Source organism: Ictalurus furcatus, chromosome 10 (assembly GCF_023375685.1).
Source record: "Ictalurus furcatus strain D&B chromosome 10, Billie_1.0, whole genome shotgun sequence".
NCBI classification, from domain to species: domain Eukaryota; kingdom Metazoa; phylum Chordata; class Actinopteri; order Siluriformes; family Ictaluridae; genus Ictalurus; species Ictalurus furcatus.
The window spans coordinates 18,775,463-18,793,507 of record NC_071264.1 but is presented as its reverse complement, the minus strand read 5'-3'; the positions used below and the strand labels follow the sequence as shown (position 1 = coordinate 18,793,507).

Genomic DNA, 18,045 nt, shown 5'->3' with positions numbered 1-18,045 from the left:
TCAAATCAGATTAAACTTGATGTCTATTTTAAAGATGCCTTACATTAACCCTCTCAAAAAGCTTTATTTTATTATTATTATTATTATTATTATTAATAATAATAATAATAATAATAATAATAATAATAATAATAATAATAATAATAATTTGGTCGACCATCTGCATGTGCAAAATGAATCTGATCAATTATAATGATCGTGAATTTGATTCATCCGATCAAGCAACATTTCAACGCATATATTTAAAATTTTTAAATCATAACCTGATTATAGATATGTTAAATTAAACAAATGAACGTCTACCTGGTCTCGCGCGTCTTCAATGTTTTCTATTCTTCGCAAAAACTTTTAAGCGCTGCAATCACTCACAGTCCTTAAACAAAATAAAAACAAAAATAGTGTAAGAAAAAAGTTTTCTCAATTTCAACTTTAGCACATGATGTCAGTCAGTTAACAAACATGCACGCGCACCAACACACAAGTTTAAAGAGGAATTTTGTGAAATAAATACTTACTGTCAGCGTGCTGCAATCAAGAGTTTGCACAAAAGCTCATTAGAAAATTAAAAAATATCAGTATTATTAAATAAACACAGCAAATATCTAATTCGTTTACACTTTTTTGGTCAAGTTTAGTGTTAATGCTTTTTTTTAAAATGACTGTCAAGAATTAATAGTAAGTTTAAGTGTATAATGGACAGTAGATGAGAAAACCAAACATGACAACTTAAAGGAGAAATCAAATCAAAACCCGAAACAATTTCAAATATCCAAATTTCAAAAATTTATTCATTTCAAACTGCATATTGAAAAAAAAAACTCAGCTGAAATTGTAACTGTTATGTCGCTATTAGTTCAGATATGTACATGTCGCGTGTTTGGCATTTGCCTACAGGCCACAATTCTTTAAAATACAACTACGGAAAATATTTTTTAAAAATAAAAACTCACAGTAAAATATACAGAAAATGTACAAAACCATGAGAAAATAAAGAACACAAACTTGATAGCTCTAACAGATGGAGGGTTGGAGATTAAACAAAAGGATATAAATTAACGCGCTTATCATCTGAAACTAAATTAAAATGGTTTAGTAATATTTAACCCTCAAAGTGAAACATTTTGACCTGCTCTTTACTTCAACTTTGTTTTGTCTTCTTTTTTTGCACAGTTTGGAGCATGATAAGTGTCAATTCTGTCATTATCTTTCTTAATAAAAAACTTCTTTACTGTAGTTTATACAAACATTACAACTGATTGTTATGTTTCTTTGATAAATACTGTACAAAAGTTGATTGCAATAATAAAACATTTGATTGATTATTATCCCTTTCCCCCGAACCCACGCACACACTTCCCATTTTTCATTTCCAAAAAAAACTCATAGATTTTAATAAAACAAAATAAAAATTAAAATTAAAAAACACTTGCTTGGTGTTCCTACCGTTTCTTCTTTAAATAGAAAGGAAGAAAGAAAGGAAGAAAGAAAGAAAGGAAGAAAGAAAGTAAGAAAGAACGAAAGAAAGAACGAAAGAAAGAAAGGCTTGTGTTCTTTTTTCCTTGAGTCCTTTACAAGTTTCCCTCACCAAGAAAAAAATTTCTGTACAAAAAAAATAATAATAATAAAATAAAATTAATATAGTCCAGTCTAGAGGAGTCCAGTGTGATAGAAAAAAAAAAGAAAAAAAAAAGTAGTTCATTTACATGTGCGATAACGGGATGGTGCCGTTAATCGTAGTTGCGTGCACAGGTGCACTCTGGTAGTGCTGCGACAGGTGCAGTCTGCTCTGGCCCGTCTGCTCGGCCACTTCCGCCCCGGGCAGATACATGCTGATCATGTCCCGCAGGTCCCCGGTTTGGCACGAGGGCGGCGGCGGTGCGTGTGCAGGTGCGGGTGCTGCGGCGGCTCTGACGTGCGACGCGGACGTGACGGCGGGTGGACTCGAGCTGGCCTCGGATTTCACAGCCGAGCCCATGGAGCTGAGCTGCGGGTAAGACGACATGCTGTATGTGGGTGAGCCATTCATGTAGGTCTGCGCGCTCGTCATGGAGCCGTACGGCTGCAGCGCGCTCATGTCATAGCGGTGGACGTGGTGCTGCTGCTGCTGCTGCTGCATGGGACTCGCCGCCGCCGCGTAGCCCAGTTGCTCCTGCATCATGCCGTAGCCTCCGTTGCTCCAGCAGCCGTTCATGTGCGCGTACGCGTCCATCCTCTGATTGACCCCGAGGTTGACGCCGAGGCCGCCGAGGCCCGAGCCCACGCCGGCGCTCATGCCGTTACCACCTAGGTTTCCGCCGCCACCGCCGCCCGGTGCCAGGAGCCCGCCGGGCAGCGCGTACTTGTCCTTCTTCATGAGAGTCTTGGTCTTCCGCCGCGGTCGGTACTTGTAGTCCGGGTGCTCCTTCATGTGCAGTGCGCGCAGCCGCTTGGCCTCGTCGATGAACGGCCGCTTCTCAGACTCGGACAGCAGCTTCCACTCAGCGCCCAGCCTCTTACTGATCTCCGAGTTGTGCATCTTCGGGTTCTCTTGCGCCATTTTCCGCCGTTGACCGCGGGACCACACCATGAACGCGTTCATGGGCCTCTTTACGCGCTCCGGACTGTTCTTCTGCCCTGGTGTGCCGCCTCCGGTGTTCCCGGTGCCGGTGTTATTACCCCCGGGATTGGGTTTCAACTCGGTCTCCATCATGTTGTACATTTAAAACGCCGGTGTGGGGAAAACTCTTCCTCGACCGACCAAACGAAAGTAAAAATAAAACAAAAACAAAAAATACAAAGTTCCAACCTCTTTCGGAGTAAAAAAAAATCACTCTCTTCTTTCTCTTTTGCCCCAGTAAAAAGTCCTCTCGCGCTCACAAAACTTCTTTCTGAGTCTTAAAGAAATCAAAACTCCTCCGTTTTCCCCTCTTCCGACACCAGAAGCCTTGACAACTCCTGATACTTTTTGAACAAGTTAATAGACAACCATTCATGGAGCGACTGTCACAGCGAATATAAATGGGTTTCCACCTGGCCAATCACAACGCGCCTGGGTGGGTTTGATTAGCATAAAGGGGCGGGGCTACTCTGCTGCTCGGCAGTAAGGCATACACAGCACTAACTCACCACAGAGTTTAATCATGGCAAAGATTTTAGTGAAAATCTGCCGAAAACTTGGAATTATGACGACATGAACCTTGGTTTATGCCAGGACATTGTATGTTAACAGGTTTGATATTTTAGGGGTCTCTTTTACTACAACTGTTGTCCAGTTGTTTTTTACAAAAGCGAACTTTTAGACATTTTATTCTACGTGTAGCAAAGTTTTAAGTAAAATGCTTATTTATGATTTATGAGACTAATCACAAACTTTTTTAAAAGAAGGCATCTAACAAGAAATTTGCAAGTTAATCTTAATCACCAACAGTCTAAAATACTATCGCTTCGGGAAATCCCTGCATTGCATGTAACATCATAGGCCTATATATCATTAATGTTGTAATATGGACTGTTATCTATTTTATCATTCCGTTATCTCAGTTTTGTATTTGTAGTGCATGGATTTTCTTCTTTTGTGCGCCTGGATCGACTCTGATGTCAATCATCACAAAATAAGCAGTTTTTTTTTTTTGTTTCTTTTGGATGTTGCCACTACATCAGGCAGGACAAAAAAAGACAGAGTAAGAAGTATATTGACTATTGACTTGCATGCAGTCTGGAAGAATCTATGTTGTATGGATTTAATTTATCCACAAAGTAACAAATGAATTAAAGAAAAGCAGAGAAAAAAGTTTGTGCTTTTCAAAAACACCCCCCAAAATTCAAGATGCTAAACTAAATAAGTAAGACAGGATGTTAGACACAAGGTGCGCTTACTTTTGCGCACTACACACTATTTCACACACTACTAGGAACTAGGTAGGAATTAATCTAACATTAACCTAGGCTGACCAGATAGCATCATGCTGTTGTCTGTATGTAAACGGGCACTGCTTTGTATGCAAATAATTCTCAGTAAAACCCAAAATCATAAGAGGAAAATCTTAGTAAATCTTAAGAGTAAACATTTCGACGTGCAAAACAGACTTATTGTTAAGAGAAGCATGTGTAAGGAACTTTTAATTGATAAAACGCTTCAACAGCGCCCTCTTCTGTCTGGGTTCACACAAAAATGCAACAATACAATAATAATAATAATAATAAATACATGATTCCGTTCAAGTTTTTCCTTCTTCTTTAGTATTGACTAATTCTGCATTGGTCATGGTAATGTTTTCCTGATCAAACACATTGTGTATTATTTAATTAACACATAAACACATCCAGATGATAAAGTGTGTTATAGTTAATAAACTAGTGAAGAAGCAGAACTAAAAGTGATCATGTATGTGTCTGAGTTACACGACTGAAGATGTGTGATTGCTGTTTATAATAAAATGACAATTTATTATTTATTGTACAAAACTGTTGCAGTTTCAACTGTCCATGAAAACCACTAAGAAACTGCTGCACCACTGTCTCCATAAAAGCATATTGTTATAGAAAACCACACATACCTATGTTGCTGGTTTTGTTCAGGATTACTCTAGGGCTTGCAAATGGAGTTCCCTATACACACACACACACACACACACACACACACATATATATATATATATATATATATATATATATATATACATACATACATGATCACTTTTAGTTCTGCTTCTTCACTAGTTTATTAACACACTTTATCATCTGCATGTGTTTATGTGTTAATTAAATAATACACAATGTGTTTGATCAGGAAAACATTACCATGACCAATGAAGAATTAGTCAATACTAAGAAGAGGGAAAAACTTGAACACACACACACACACACACACACACACACACACACACACACACACACATATATATATATATATATATATATATGTGTGTGTGTGTGTGTGTGTGTGTGTGTGTGTGTGTGTGTGTGTGTGTGTGTATAGGGAACTCCATTTGCAAGCCCTAGAGTAATCCTGAACAAAACCAGCAACATAGGTATGTGTGGTTTTCTATAACAATATGCTTTTATGGAGACAGTGGTGTTATATATATATATATATATATATATATATATATATATATATATATATATATATATATATATATATATATATATATATATATATTACAATAAACATCTAAGGCAAAATGTGTATAAAAATAGGATGCCTAAGACTCTTGCTCAGTACTGTACTCACTCACTCACTCACACACACACACACACACACACACACACACATATATATATGTGTGTGTGTGAGTGAGTGAGTACAGTACTGAGGATGCCTAAGACTCTTGCTCAGTACTGTACTCACTCACTCACTCACACACACACACACACACACACATATATATATATATATGTGTGTGTGTGAGTGAGTGAGTACAGTACTGAGCAAGAGTCTTAGGCATCCTATTTTTATACACATTTTGCCTTAGATGTTTATTGTAAAACAGAATAATGTTTGTATATCAATGCTTGTGTGTCTGTAAAGAAGGTGACATAGTATGTAAGAGAGCAATTTTCAGTGTGACAGTTCAAGTCTCCAGAAGAACTGCAGCAGATTCTCCAAGATTCTTAGAAAAACTTACGTCAATTTCATTTAAAAAAAAAAAAATGCACATTGTGAACCTGAGATTACTGATGCATTTTTAAAGACGGATTCATCACACCAAAATATTGACTTTGTTTAGATTATTACATTTCACTGCTCTTTATAAAATATTTTTAACGTAGAAAATGTTTCAGTTCAGTACTTTTCTTTTCAAGCATATGTTTACACATGCCTAAGACTTGCACAGTACTATAGATATGTGTTTACACACACACACACACACACACACACACACACACACACACACACACACACACACACACAAACTCTCTCTCTCTAGACTACAGAGACTCTAGACTACAACAACTACAACAATGCACAAAGCCATTATGTTTAAATGTATATGATGCATGTATAAACACCTTCCTCTCTCTCTCTCTCTCTCTCTCTCTCTCTCTCTCTCTCTAACTTTTCCTAATCTGCTTATGGAAATGTGACCCCCAGCAGGGATTATGCATCACTTTTACAGTGTGTGTCCTTGTTAGCCTGAGTTGTACTAATTCACACACACACACACACACACACACACACACACACACACACACACACACACACACATAAAACAAAGGTCAGAAACAAGTTAAAAAAAAATAAATATATATATATATATATATATATATATATATATATATATATATATATATATATACATATTTCTGTCAGGTACACATGTAAAATATTTTAATTGAAACTAATTGAAAATATTTTTAATACAATAAATCTACAAGGAATCAGCAGTTCAGAGAAAAAATGGTGGAAATGAGAGACTGAGTGTGTGTGTGTGTGTGTGTGTGTGTGTGTGTGTGCGTGTTACAGATAGGCCTACATAATTGTCCACTAGGGGTCGCGCTGACTGCAGACTCAGCAGTAAATCTGTTTCCATAAACTGTACGTAAAACATCACAAATACATAGCAATCTTCGAAAAATATCAAATAAAAAAATTATTTACTATATATATAATGTTGAAACAACAGCAAATAAATTCTAAACGATATATCACACGTATGTGGTGCAACGATTATGGGAGTATTTTTTTTTTTAAAGGATCATTTATCATTTGTTTACACCAGCTCTATAAGTAAAGAAATCGTTTTTGTTATTTCTGTAATTCTGTCCATATGTCCATCTGAAGCGAATATAGTTGATATCCATCAGCTCAAGAGCAGAAACAAATAATAAAATGAATTAAAACAATGTTATCTGAACAGTGCTGCTGAATCAGAAAGATGAAAAGCAATGATAAAATTGTTGGAAAGTGATGGATAAAATTTCACCAAATATGACAACCTTGAGTGATATATTATATTATATTATATTATATTATATTATATTATATTATTTTATATTATTTTATGTAGCCTACTGAATATTATAGAATTAAAATAAAATAATAATAATAATGCTGCTGAAGTCTTGTTGTGATAAAACATTTGTTCCTACAGGCATTAAGCTCTGTTAGTACATTACAGCGCGGTTTTAACTTGAGTAGGCTATTTAATTGAAAACAGGAAGTTCAATGTTTCAATCAATTAAATTAAGCCCCTCCTCCTGGCACTTCAAGCGCTAACTGAAACTTCCGGTCAAACTTCAAACTTTTCAACTTTCCTTTGCCTGTAAAACAGGGACTTGAAAAATATATAGGCTATGTGGTCTTATTTAATAGCCTTATCATTTATGTCCTTTAAATTGTAAACCTCACTTTGCAATTCTTATTTATTTAGGCTAATTTAAACTCCCTACTTCCTCTAGGCTATATTCCTTAATATATAGGCCTACCTTTTTACTGTAACGTAAACTGAAGTGCATTTTACATATAATGCAATAATGATGAAACACAGTATAATTATAATAATAATAATTACAATTGAAATTCTAATTGTTAGCCTATTTGAGCCATAAGCTATTTATTATATTATTACAATTATCTACACAATATGGATGTCATAACGGTATGGAATATAAAACAGAGTAAAGGTTAGGCTATAGTAAACATCAGCAACTTTCCCAAATAACAGAATGAAATCAGCGCTTACAGGAAGTGTATATTATGTTTATTAGTAAATGTTATATTCGTTAATTCGGCTGTATGTATATTCAGTAGTGTAGTAGCCTATGCGCTTTGTTATATTCCGCATATATAGCCTATATATAATTAGCATATTTTACCGTCAGCACGGAGCATCCATTAAACATCCTCCACCAGTGCAACGGGGAATCCTGTCAGCCGTAGCCGCTCTCCGGTGCTCCTCTCCCGGCCAAGCCGCGCTCCGCTGCCCGCTCTCTCTCCGCTTCTCTCCGCTTCTCTCTCTTTCGCTTTCTCATTCTCTCTCTGCGCGCATCTGCAACGGGAAAAAGGCGTTTTATGTCCATATACAATCTGAAAAAAAGGGGCAAGAATGCATCAAGAACAACAAAAAAGTCAGTTAGATAGAGCAGCACTGCCACCCCCTCTCCTCCAAACATAATGAGAAGGAAATAAAAGCTTTATCTTCCTTTTTTTTTATTCGGCGGCCATTCAAAGATAATTTGAAGCCATTGTTTTCTGGCACAGATGGTTCTTTTATTTCTAATACAATAACACGCTTCTCTTTGTGTCTCTGAACCACTATATAAAAAAGCAGAAAATCTAAAGCCATTTTTGTTCACTTTTGTAAAGGAGCAACAAAAGCAGCCCTGAGCTAATGGGCTCTCAAAGAGCAGCCAAAGAAGACTTTGATCAAAAATACTGATAAAATGTATTTATTTATTTACTTATTTTACATTTTTACCTATTTATATCTCTTATATCTATTCATATCTGGTATTTCGTCTATATATTTATTATTCTTGCTTTTATTTATGTAAAGCACTTTGAATGGCTTTTGTTAAGGAAATGTTCTTTAGAAAAAACTTGCACAGAATCCATCACATTGTAATATAAGAATAAATATAAAAATGAATCTCACATAACAAGTAACCGTAATGACAGAAAAGTCACATTCATTTCACATGTGATACTTACACAGGTGGTTTTATACTGTGAAATTGGCACACGTGTTTTTTTATGTTCACGTGATTTTTACACACGAGTCATTTATCAAGGTGTTACTGTAGATTGTTAAATGATTCATTTCTTTTCACATTTGATTATCTTCTCAAGTGATTTTTACATGACTCATATGTGATTCTTTCTCACGTGATACATTTATATTCATGTATTCACTCATATTCTAATTTGACCTCATTAATTCACATGTAATTCTATTTAATTTCACGTGATTCATTTTCACATGATTCACTTATTGCACATGTAATTTTGCTGCATGATTAATTTATTTTCATATGTTCATAATTTCAAATGATCCATTTATTTTCCCATGTGATTTTTATTTTTACACAATATTCATTTAAGGTCATGATTTTTAGACATGATTCTTTTTCATCACCTATAGGACATGTGGTCACATATTCACTTGATGTCATGTGTTTACATTCACATTCAGATGCTGAATATCACATCACATATTATCATCATGTGATATCAATGTGATTTTTTCTGGGAGCTGATCATTATTATTATTATTATTATTATTATTATTACTATTATTATTATTTTAATATGTTGGTTATAAGATTATTACTGTGTGACTGTGTTTTATATATATATATATATATAGGGAGAGAGATATATAGAGGGGGAGAGGGGGGGGGGGGGTGGATGAATTTTCAAGGCCACCTCCTTGGGAATCCATGCATTCAACTGGTATGCGCACACACACAGACACAGGTTTAACAAAAATGCTTCAGAATTTCAATCAGCATCAGAATTTATTTCCCCTAATTACTCATTATGCGCAGCACAAGGAGATCTTAGGAATGCTTTTCATCCTTCACTCTGAGGGTTTGACAACATATTGCAATATATATTTAGTATATGTATATTTATTTATATAGTTCTGTCGTTATGCTAAACCGTATAGATGACATAAAAATTATTAAGTTGTAGCTTCCTACAGATTACAAAAATCAGATCATTTTCAGATAAACACTTTGAATAATGAATGTAATGAATATCTACAATATTTTCCTATACCAGCATGTCCCAAAGTGCTTTATTCCTCTTATTCCATAGCAATTTGTTAATGAGTATAATATTTCATTTATTAAAGAAGGATCCATCATATTTTTATCCATTTTTAGTTACACTGAATGCTGTGAAACATCTGCAAAAAAGTTAGTTTCTGTTTTCACTTACAGTGCCCTCCACTAATATTGGCACCCTTGGTAAATATGAGCAAAGGAGGCTGTGAAAAATTGTCTTTGTTTAACATTTTGATCTTTTAAAACATTCACAAAAGTACTCTGCTCTCATGGATATCAAACAATTGCAAACAAATAACAGGTTTATAAAAAATATCTTTGTTAAATATGGGTGCAACAATTATTGGCACCCCTATGAATTCATATGAGAAAAATATATTTGAAGTATATTCCCATTTTATTTTAGTACACCTGGGTGACTAGGAACAGGAAATTGTTCAACCATGACTTCCTGTTTCACAGGGGTATAAATATGAGATAACACATAGGCCAAATTTCTTTAGTCATTCATAACAATTAGTAAGACCAAGGAATATAGCTGTGATGTGCGGCAAAAGGTTGTTGAGCTTCACAAAATGGGAAGTGGCTATATAAAAAATAGCTCAAGCATTGAAAATGCCCATTTCCACCATCAGGGCAATAAATAAAAAGTTCCAGTCAAATGGAAATGTTATGAATCAACCTGGAATTGGACGTGTGTCTATAATGTCTCAACGCACTATGAAGAGAATGGTTCAAGAGGCCAAAAAATCTCCAAGGATCACAGTTGAGTCTTGGGGTCAGAAAGTGTCCAAAAACAATCTGAAGTCACCTACATCACCACAAGTTGTTTGGAAGGGTTTCAAGAAAAAAGCCTCTACTCTCATCCAAAAATAAACTCAAGCATCTTCAGTTTGCCAGACACTACTGGATCTTCAAATGGGATCGGGTTCTATGGTCAGATGAAACCAAAATAGAGCTTTTTGGCAATAAACACAAGAGGTGGTTTTGGTGCACACAGAGAGGTAGCCATATGGAAAAGTACCTCATGGCCATGGTTAAATATGGTGGTGGCTCTTTAATGTTTTGAGGCTGTTTTTCTGCCAGAGGACCTGGACATTTTCTTAGAATACATGGCATCATACAGTCTATCAAATATCAACAGATATTAAATGAAAACCTGACTGCCTCTGCCAGAAAGCTTACAATGGGCTGTGGTTGGATCTTCCAGCAGGACAATGATCCAAAACATCATCAAAATAACCACAAAAATGGTTTACTGACCACAAAATCAAGGTCCTGCCATGGCCATCCCAGTCCCCTGACTTGAAACCAATAGAAAACCTGTGCAGTGACCTGAAGAGGAGAATCCACCAGCATGGACCTTCCAATTTGAAGGATCTGGAGAGATTCTGTATGGAGGAATGGTCTCAGATCCCTTCCCATGTATTCTCCAACCTCATCAGGCATTACAGGAGAAGACTTTGTTATCTTGGCAACGTATTGACTAAAAGGGTGCCAATTGTTGCACACCTATATTTAACAAGTTTTTTTTTAATAAACCTGTGTTTGTTTGCAATTGATTGATATCCATGAGAGCAGAGTATTTTGTGATTTTTTTTTAAACAATAATAAAAAAAAAAACTATTTTTACATTTTTCCTTCTTTGCTCATAGGGTGCCAATATTAGTGGAGGGCACTGTACATTATAGCAGCTATAAACAGTTGTTCCCTCACCAGCCTCTCTTTTTTCTGTCATGAAGTTAAAAAAAAAAAAAAATCAATGTAGCTTGTCATGTTAGTGAGAAACCGCAACAAAGTATAAACTCCTGAAAATGGTGGAAAACATAAACTTACAGCTTTACGATATTTCAGAACTTTTCCTGAGAGTTGTTATGTTTCATGTTTCATGTTATCATCATAACCATCATTTCTGTCACAGAAACTAGACCTCAATTCATGATGGAAGTTTTTATCTTGTTTATTAGTGAGCTGTAGAGGAAAGACAAAAAGTCCAAGCGGGCAAAGTTGCTCATCATTGGCTGTTTGTGTGGGGGAGGTGGGGTGGGGTTTTGTAGCTATCTGTATGTATTAGAAGTTTTTCTTTTTTTCTCTCTCTCTCCCCACGCTCTTCACTCTGACAGTAATCCACTCTACACCTTTTGTCCTCTCACAGCACCAATGCTTCAGTTCACTATTAAAGCTCTAAAGCAAGAAATAATGACTTCAATCAAAATAGCAGCACTGCTAATTAGCTCGCACAGGTGCACTCAGATTACAATGAGTCTAATAACGACTAATAACAACACGCAAATCTGATTACTGAGGGAAAAATGTCGTTAAGAACTAAGACTTTAAGTTAAAGGAAAAAAGTATCCCAGAGGGTTGACATGTTTGCTGGTGATCTTAAATAAGTAAATTAATCAGCAAATCACGTGACAAACAGTATTAATTATCATTAAGTAAACTGATTGAAATGATAGAAAGCATCAACGCTTAAGGCTATACTCCATCTCTAATCACAGCATGCTAATCGACTGTTATATGAATGATGGGGCGTTTCATTTCCATATGCATGAGTGTGTTCTCAGTTCTAATGCATGTGTGTGTGTGTGTGTGTGTGTGTGTGTGTGTGTGTGTTAGTGTGTTATGGTTAGTGTTGTGTTGTATAGAGCAGGGAGATACCTCAGACCCCACTCTTTCCCCCTATGGACTGAGCTGAATCAGTAATCGAGGGGAAACAGAGGACTGTCACTCACTATCACAATGTGAACTTCTTAAATGCTTGAATGGAAATGCGCGCACGCGCGTGTGTGTGTGTGTGTGTGAGAGAGAGAGAGAGAGAGGGAGGTCACGGCCCCTGTCTCAGCTCAAATGGGATTGTCCTGATCATTTGTGAGAACCGACACAATCCATGTGTTATTCATTTGAAGAAAATAAAAGATTCAGCGTGTTGTTTTTTTTTGTTCTGTTAATTGAATTTCTCCTATTTAAAAAAAAAGAGAGAGATAAAAACTAGGAGTAAAATGTTTGTTAAAGTTATATGAAAATAATCAATGGCGCACAGTTACAGTTATCACCAACCATTTTTATTTATTAAAGACTGATGTCATAGTTTTTCTGTGAAATGTGTTCCTGTTCTCACTTATGTTAGAGAGCAGCGATAAACAGTTGTTTCCTCAACAGTCTCTCTTTTTTCTCTATCTTGAAGCTAATTAGACAAAAAAAAAATTATAAACACATCTTGTCTTGCTACTGCAAAATATATTTTGAAAAACTTACAAAGCTACAAAGCACTGACACTGGAGACTCCTTCCATAAATGTTGAATAAACATCTTCTTACAGAACACTTCACCATATCAATGATTTTAAAAATCTGTTTATGTGGAGCATCCACAGTACAAGTCTCTGTGAATGAGCTGTTACTATAGAAACTAGAATGTATTAGAATTGCATTCTGAATTCAACAGCGCTAATTCTTTTTCATGATTTCTTTTTTACCTTTAAAGGCAACGTTGAAAGTGTCGTTGTACCTCAAATGTAGTTAATGAGCCAAGGTGTGTTTGTTGTCTGACATTTGATTCCACAAAGAGGAATTTTACATTCTATACAGGATTTCAGGAGTTTTTGTGCTTGTTGCGGCCAAAAATGCTTGATTTTGCTGCAGTGTTTTTCAAAATTTGCGATGCAACTTGCAGAGTTTTTTGTGGGTTTTTTTTTGCCAAAATCTACCTGAATTGGAGAAAATGCAATCGCACAGAATTGTTTTGCACAGTCTTTTGCACTGATAATTGTTGGTAAATGAGGCCTTTTAGCTGTACTCATGTTTGACGCATGTGCATTGAAGAGGGCTTTGGGTGAATGCCGTCACTAAATGATGATGTCACGTGACGCATCTTGGCCCAAATCTGTAATCCCAAAAAAACTGCCCAAAATTGCAAACTCCTCTGAATATTGCAGAGTTTGTTTGATTTTACGTTAATTTCTGCAATCAAAAAACTTGCAAAATCCTGGAAGGACCCACATCATCATTTACATCACTTAATAACGTCACTTAATAATGCCACCTTCAAATTTTAAGAGGCAGAGCCTAAGAGAGCGGAGAAATACCAAACTGTCCATGTGACATAAAGAACTGGATGTGATTTATGGCTGAGATTTAAAGATTTTCAGTGACATTGCTTGTTCCTTAGTAGCTGTATTAGCTCGTTCCTTGTAAGCAATAAGCAGCAAATGTCAAACATCAAATCTTGGATGATGGCTACATTAGGGGTTAATGGGACAGCCAGATGGTTATGTATTCAAATCCCATATTGTTTAACCCTGACTTGCTCTGATGATTGAGCTCTGCCTCATTTGCAAATTATTTTAAATAAAAGCGACTGGCAAATGAATAAATGTTGCACTAACTGGTCCATCAGTAGTGATTTAAATTATTCACCGTAACGAGTGCAAGTACAGACGACACACAGCAGATGTGCAGACCGCTGTGTATCGCTTCCGACATGGATATCTGCCTTGAAAATGTTATCAAATCACAGTCACAGTCATTAAGCCATTTAGCAAAGCAGCAGCATTTTAGTCATGCCTGAGTAAGGGTGTGTGTGTGTGTGTGTGTGTGTGTGTGTGTGTGTGTGTGTCTCGGTGGCTCAACAATGAGCATGTTGTCTCCTTAAGAAAATATTTTCTCCTGTCAAGCATAAAGATTAGAGAGACGATCTCTTTCTAGCGGCTAGTTAGACACAACATCCTGAGAGGAAGTAACAATTTTTTTTTTAAAGGCAAAGAACATTGACAAAGGAAGTGAGCAGGCTGTAGAGATGTGACATGAAAACGGTTATAATATAAACTCATCTGCTTACCATTAAAAAATAAACAAAGGGCCATGTTTAACTCTGCATTTAAATCAGAATTTGAATGATACCTTTAATGATTTTTGAAATACTGGCACTCTTCATGAAAATGAAGATAAATTACAGGATAAACGCATATAAAATGAATAACATATGTGATTCGAACGTGTGACGTTTTGGCTTTAAACATATAAGGACAATTGAATTTTTCCAAAACTGTGTTCAAAAGTATTGGCGTCCTAACAAACATGACACAATTCTGACCACAGGACATGGGTCCACGTGTAGCTCTAGTGAGACTCGTTGAAGTTCAGGAGGTGTTGTTTTAATGAGTTAATAAAGATGAGAGTATGTTCTATCATAGACTGGTTTGCATCACTGAATATTTTATTTAGCTCTGTTTATGTTGGTTGCTCTCATGTGCTGTCAGTGATGAACTCCTCATGCTGATGTTCATGTTTAAGATGTTGTTGTGTTTAAACAGTGTGAATAATAGAGAGTGTGAGGATGACTGAGCTTAGTGTGCAGAGCAATAAACAGTGAGCCTTAATTCAGTGTGGACACTGGTGAAAGAAAGTGCTCAGTGCTCGCAGAATGGGATTTCTCCATATACTTGTGAATACCTTTGTGTGTGTGTGCGCAATTCATGGCACCTTGCGCTCAGTTTTAACGACCACGCTCTCTGATACTGCTCTGCGTGTTCAGTTGGGTCGTCCTCGCTCTCTCTTAAAGACACCATTCAAACACCATGAAGATGTTTTATCACTTGGACTGTAAGAAGATGCTGCAGTTCCTCTTCCTGATATTTTTGCAGTTTGTAGTTTGCTTTGCTTTGAACATTAATAGTGGTATAGGCGTGCAGATCACCATCATTCGCATCATCTGTTTATTAATGCGACAACATACACTCTCCTTAAGTCACATAGGTTGTCTTCACCAGCTCCTTAATTCAGTAGTCAGGGCACTGATCAGGGAGTCAGACATTTTTAAGGGCTGTCTCAATCACAAAATTCTTCCAGTGCTCTGGAACATTCGCTTCCTAAAAAATCCCACAATGCACCGCAACTACCAGGGACCGTTGATGCTCACTATGTTCCCTTATTGGAAATGTTGTCATATTTTCTGAAACATTTCAGCTCGAAAAAAATGGAGGATGAACTCTCAGCCAACTTTGTCTACAAATGTAAGTAGGTTGTTTGTAACTTTATTTGATGTTCTCTATATGGATTGTTTGAGTCTAATGACTTTTAAGTGTTTAATGTTTGTTTGTTTGTTTAAATCCACTAGCTTGCCTACGATCCTACTTGCCGTAACATGACAGAAATGCGTGTAATTAAGTTAACAAATTTATATAACATAATTTAAGTTTTTCATTTTTGGTGATGTTTTACAATGTGAGTACATAGTCATGTTGCTGGAAATTGAGTTATCAGTGTCCCAATGTGTAGTGAGCCAGGGTCTTTACCAGTGCCCAAACTCATGTACACAATATACTGATATATACATGATTTATTACTAGGGGACATACCCATACTTTCACGGATGTTCGTATTAGAGCATTTTTTATGAGTATGAGTAAATGGTTAGCAAACTTGCATCTTTTTATTTGTTTACAAAATAGGCATAAAAATATTGTTACTAATGTCCTGATAGCTTATACAGAAACATTTCATTCATTCAAGAAAGGTCACATGTCACATTATTAAGGTTTTGTTAATAATAAACAAAACTTGTCCTGTTAGAGTTAAGCAAACAAAAATAAATAAAATGATATTCATTTATTTATTCTTTCATTTAGTTATTTATTAATCCCATGTTTTTTAATATCATTCCTTACATGATGTGCACTTGTCCATAATGTCCTTATAGCTTTAAAAATATATATATTTTTTATTCAGTCCAGATTGTGACAACACCACACAACCGGGCTGCACAAACATTTCCAACATTTACAGATGATAATAGATTTTCACCCGTTGTTATTTGCTACTTTCTATCACGCACCCTTTTCAAGGTTATTCTCCCATTGAAACATTTTAATTAAACGACGTCGCTTTATCGTGACAAACCCGGAATGAGGATGTGTGTGTGTGGGGGGGGACACTCGGTCCGAGCTGCACCGAAACACAAAAGGTGTTATTAGAAAATCAGCAGGCAGAGTAAATAAGGAGCGAAGAACATATGTCTTATATTTGCACATCTTGTCTCGCTTCAGCTGCGTTCAATTAAAAAAGACTCAGAAACGCAGGAGCTGAGAGCTTCTGAGCCGACTGAGCAGGATACAACATGGTACCTGCTCTATCAGTGCTGATTAAAACCACACACAAACACATTTGCAGTGTATTTGATCCACTAGCATCAGGGCACAAATTGGAATCCATTAGATATTTTATTTGTGATGTAAAACGAGTCAAAGTCCTATCAATTTGCACCAAAATATCACAAAATATCCACTAGAATTCCTTCCCATGATGCTAAAAATGGTGCAACACAATCAATCACTATATCAACATGAAAGAATAGATTAAAAAAATGTGGCAAAGTGTGTAAATATTACAGCTGTGTGATTTCCCATGATGCATTTCCTACATATTACATCACAGCCAGGACACCCGAAATTATGTCCTGTACTACCCATCACCAACATCTCATGAGGTTGTATTAATATCATAGAAAGAGCAGAAAGGTTTCTAAATCAACTATCAACTGCACAATTTTTTCCAGAAAAATCCAGATCCAGGTTAAAGAGCATTATGGGTAATTTCAGTACAATAGTAACATTTTGTCTAAATTATATGGAGCATCAAAGCTGAAAATAGTTACTGAATATGATTTTTTTTTTTTGCATATTTGAATTATTCTGCATTATACTATAGGTCATAACAAAAATTAAAATCTTAAATTCAAATTTAAGATTACAAATTGTGGCATCTGGTTATGGCAAAAAGATTATGGCATCTGGTTACGCAGTACCTTGACTTTCAGTGGCACAACATTGTGCTCATTGCAATCAAAAAACATTATGGCTGCGTCTGAAATCATATACTGGAGTATGACTACAATCCTAGACATACTACAACCGCCATGTTGGTATTATGTGACCTTCGATGTCATCATAAATACAAAAATCTTAACGCAACCGCACTAACTGCAAAATGCACATCAGGAAAGTTAACCGAATTAGCAATTTAATGTTGGAAGTGTTAACAGGGTGAAGTAAATTTGTTGCCATTAGCTTGGCCGGCTAAGACATGATGGATATCACAAAAAAAGGTTTCAAACACTGTGACAACTGTTTTGTTGTTTAAACCTTCGACAAGTTAACAATTTATTCAGGTATTGTTAAACAAGTCCTGTTTAACCAAGGTTTAATACTTAAAAAGAGTCAACACGCTCTTCCGTGCTTTTCTTTTCTGAGCTCGTCCGCACCAGTCCCGTTGCATAATAGGATTTTTAACTCGCATAGTGTCCATCAGTTGCATACTGCAAAATCTCGCCGGT

The 18,045-nt window shown here is 36.1% G+C and overlaps 1 protein-coding gene and 1 long non-coding RNA gene across 2 annotated transcripts in view; both read right to left on the bottom strand.

The window, feature by feature from the left end:
* The window catches only part of LOC128613660 (uncharacterized), a 44,991-nt gene that overhangs the window by 2,158 nt on the left and 24,788 nt on the right, over positions 1-18,045 (bottom strand). The window contains exon 2 of the long non-coding RNA XR_008386921.1: positions 7,798-7,970. This is a non-coding gene — a long non-coding RNA (uncharacterized LOC128613660). The remainder of the gene's footprint in view (positions 1-7,797; positions 7,971-18,045) is intronic.
* On the bottom strand, positions 656-3,548 carry sox2 (SRY-box transcription factor 2). Its single transcript, XM_053634665.1, has one exon. The coding sequence runs from the start codon at positions 2,696-2,698 to the stop codon at positions 1,700-1,702; it is 999 nt and encodes a 332-aa protein (XP_053490640.1). The 5' UTR covers positions 2,699-3,548; the 3' UTR covers positions 656-1,699.

Coding starts and splice junctions, on each gene's coding strand:
- sox2 (XM_053634665.1), bottom strand. CDS start 2,698: ATGTACAACATGATGGAGACCGAGTTGAAACCCAATCCCGGGGGTAAT.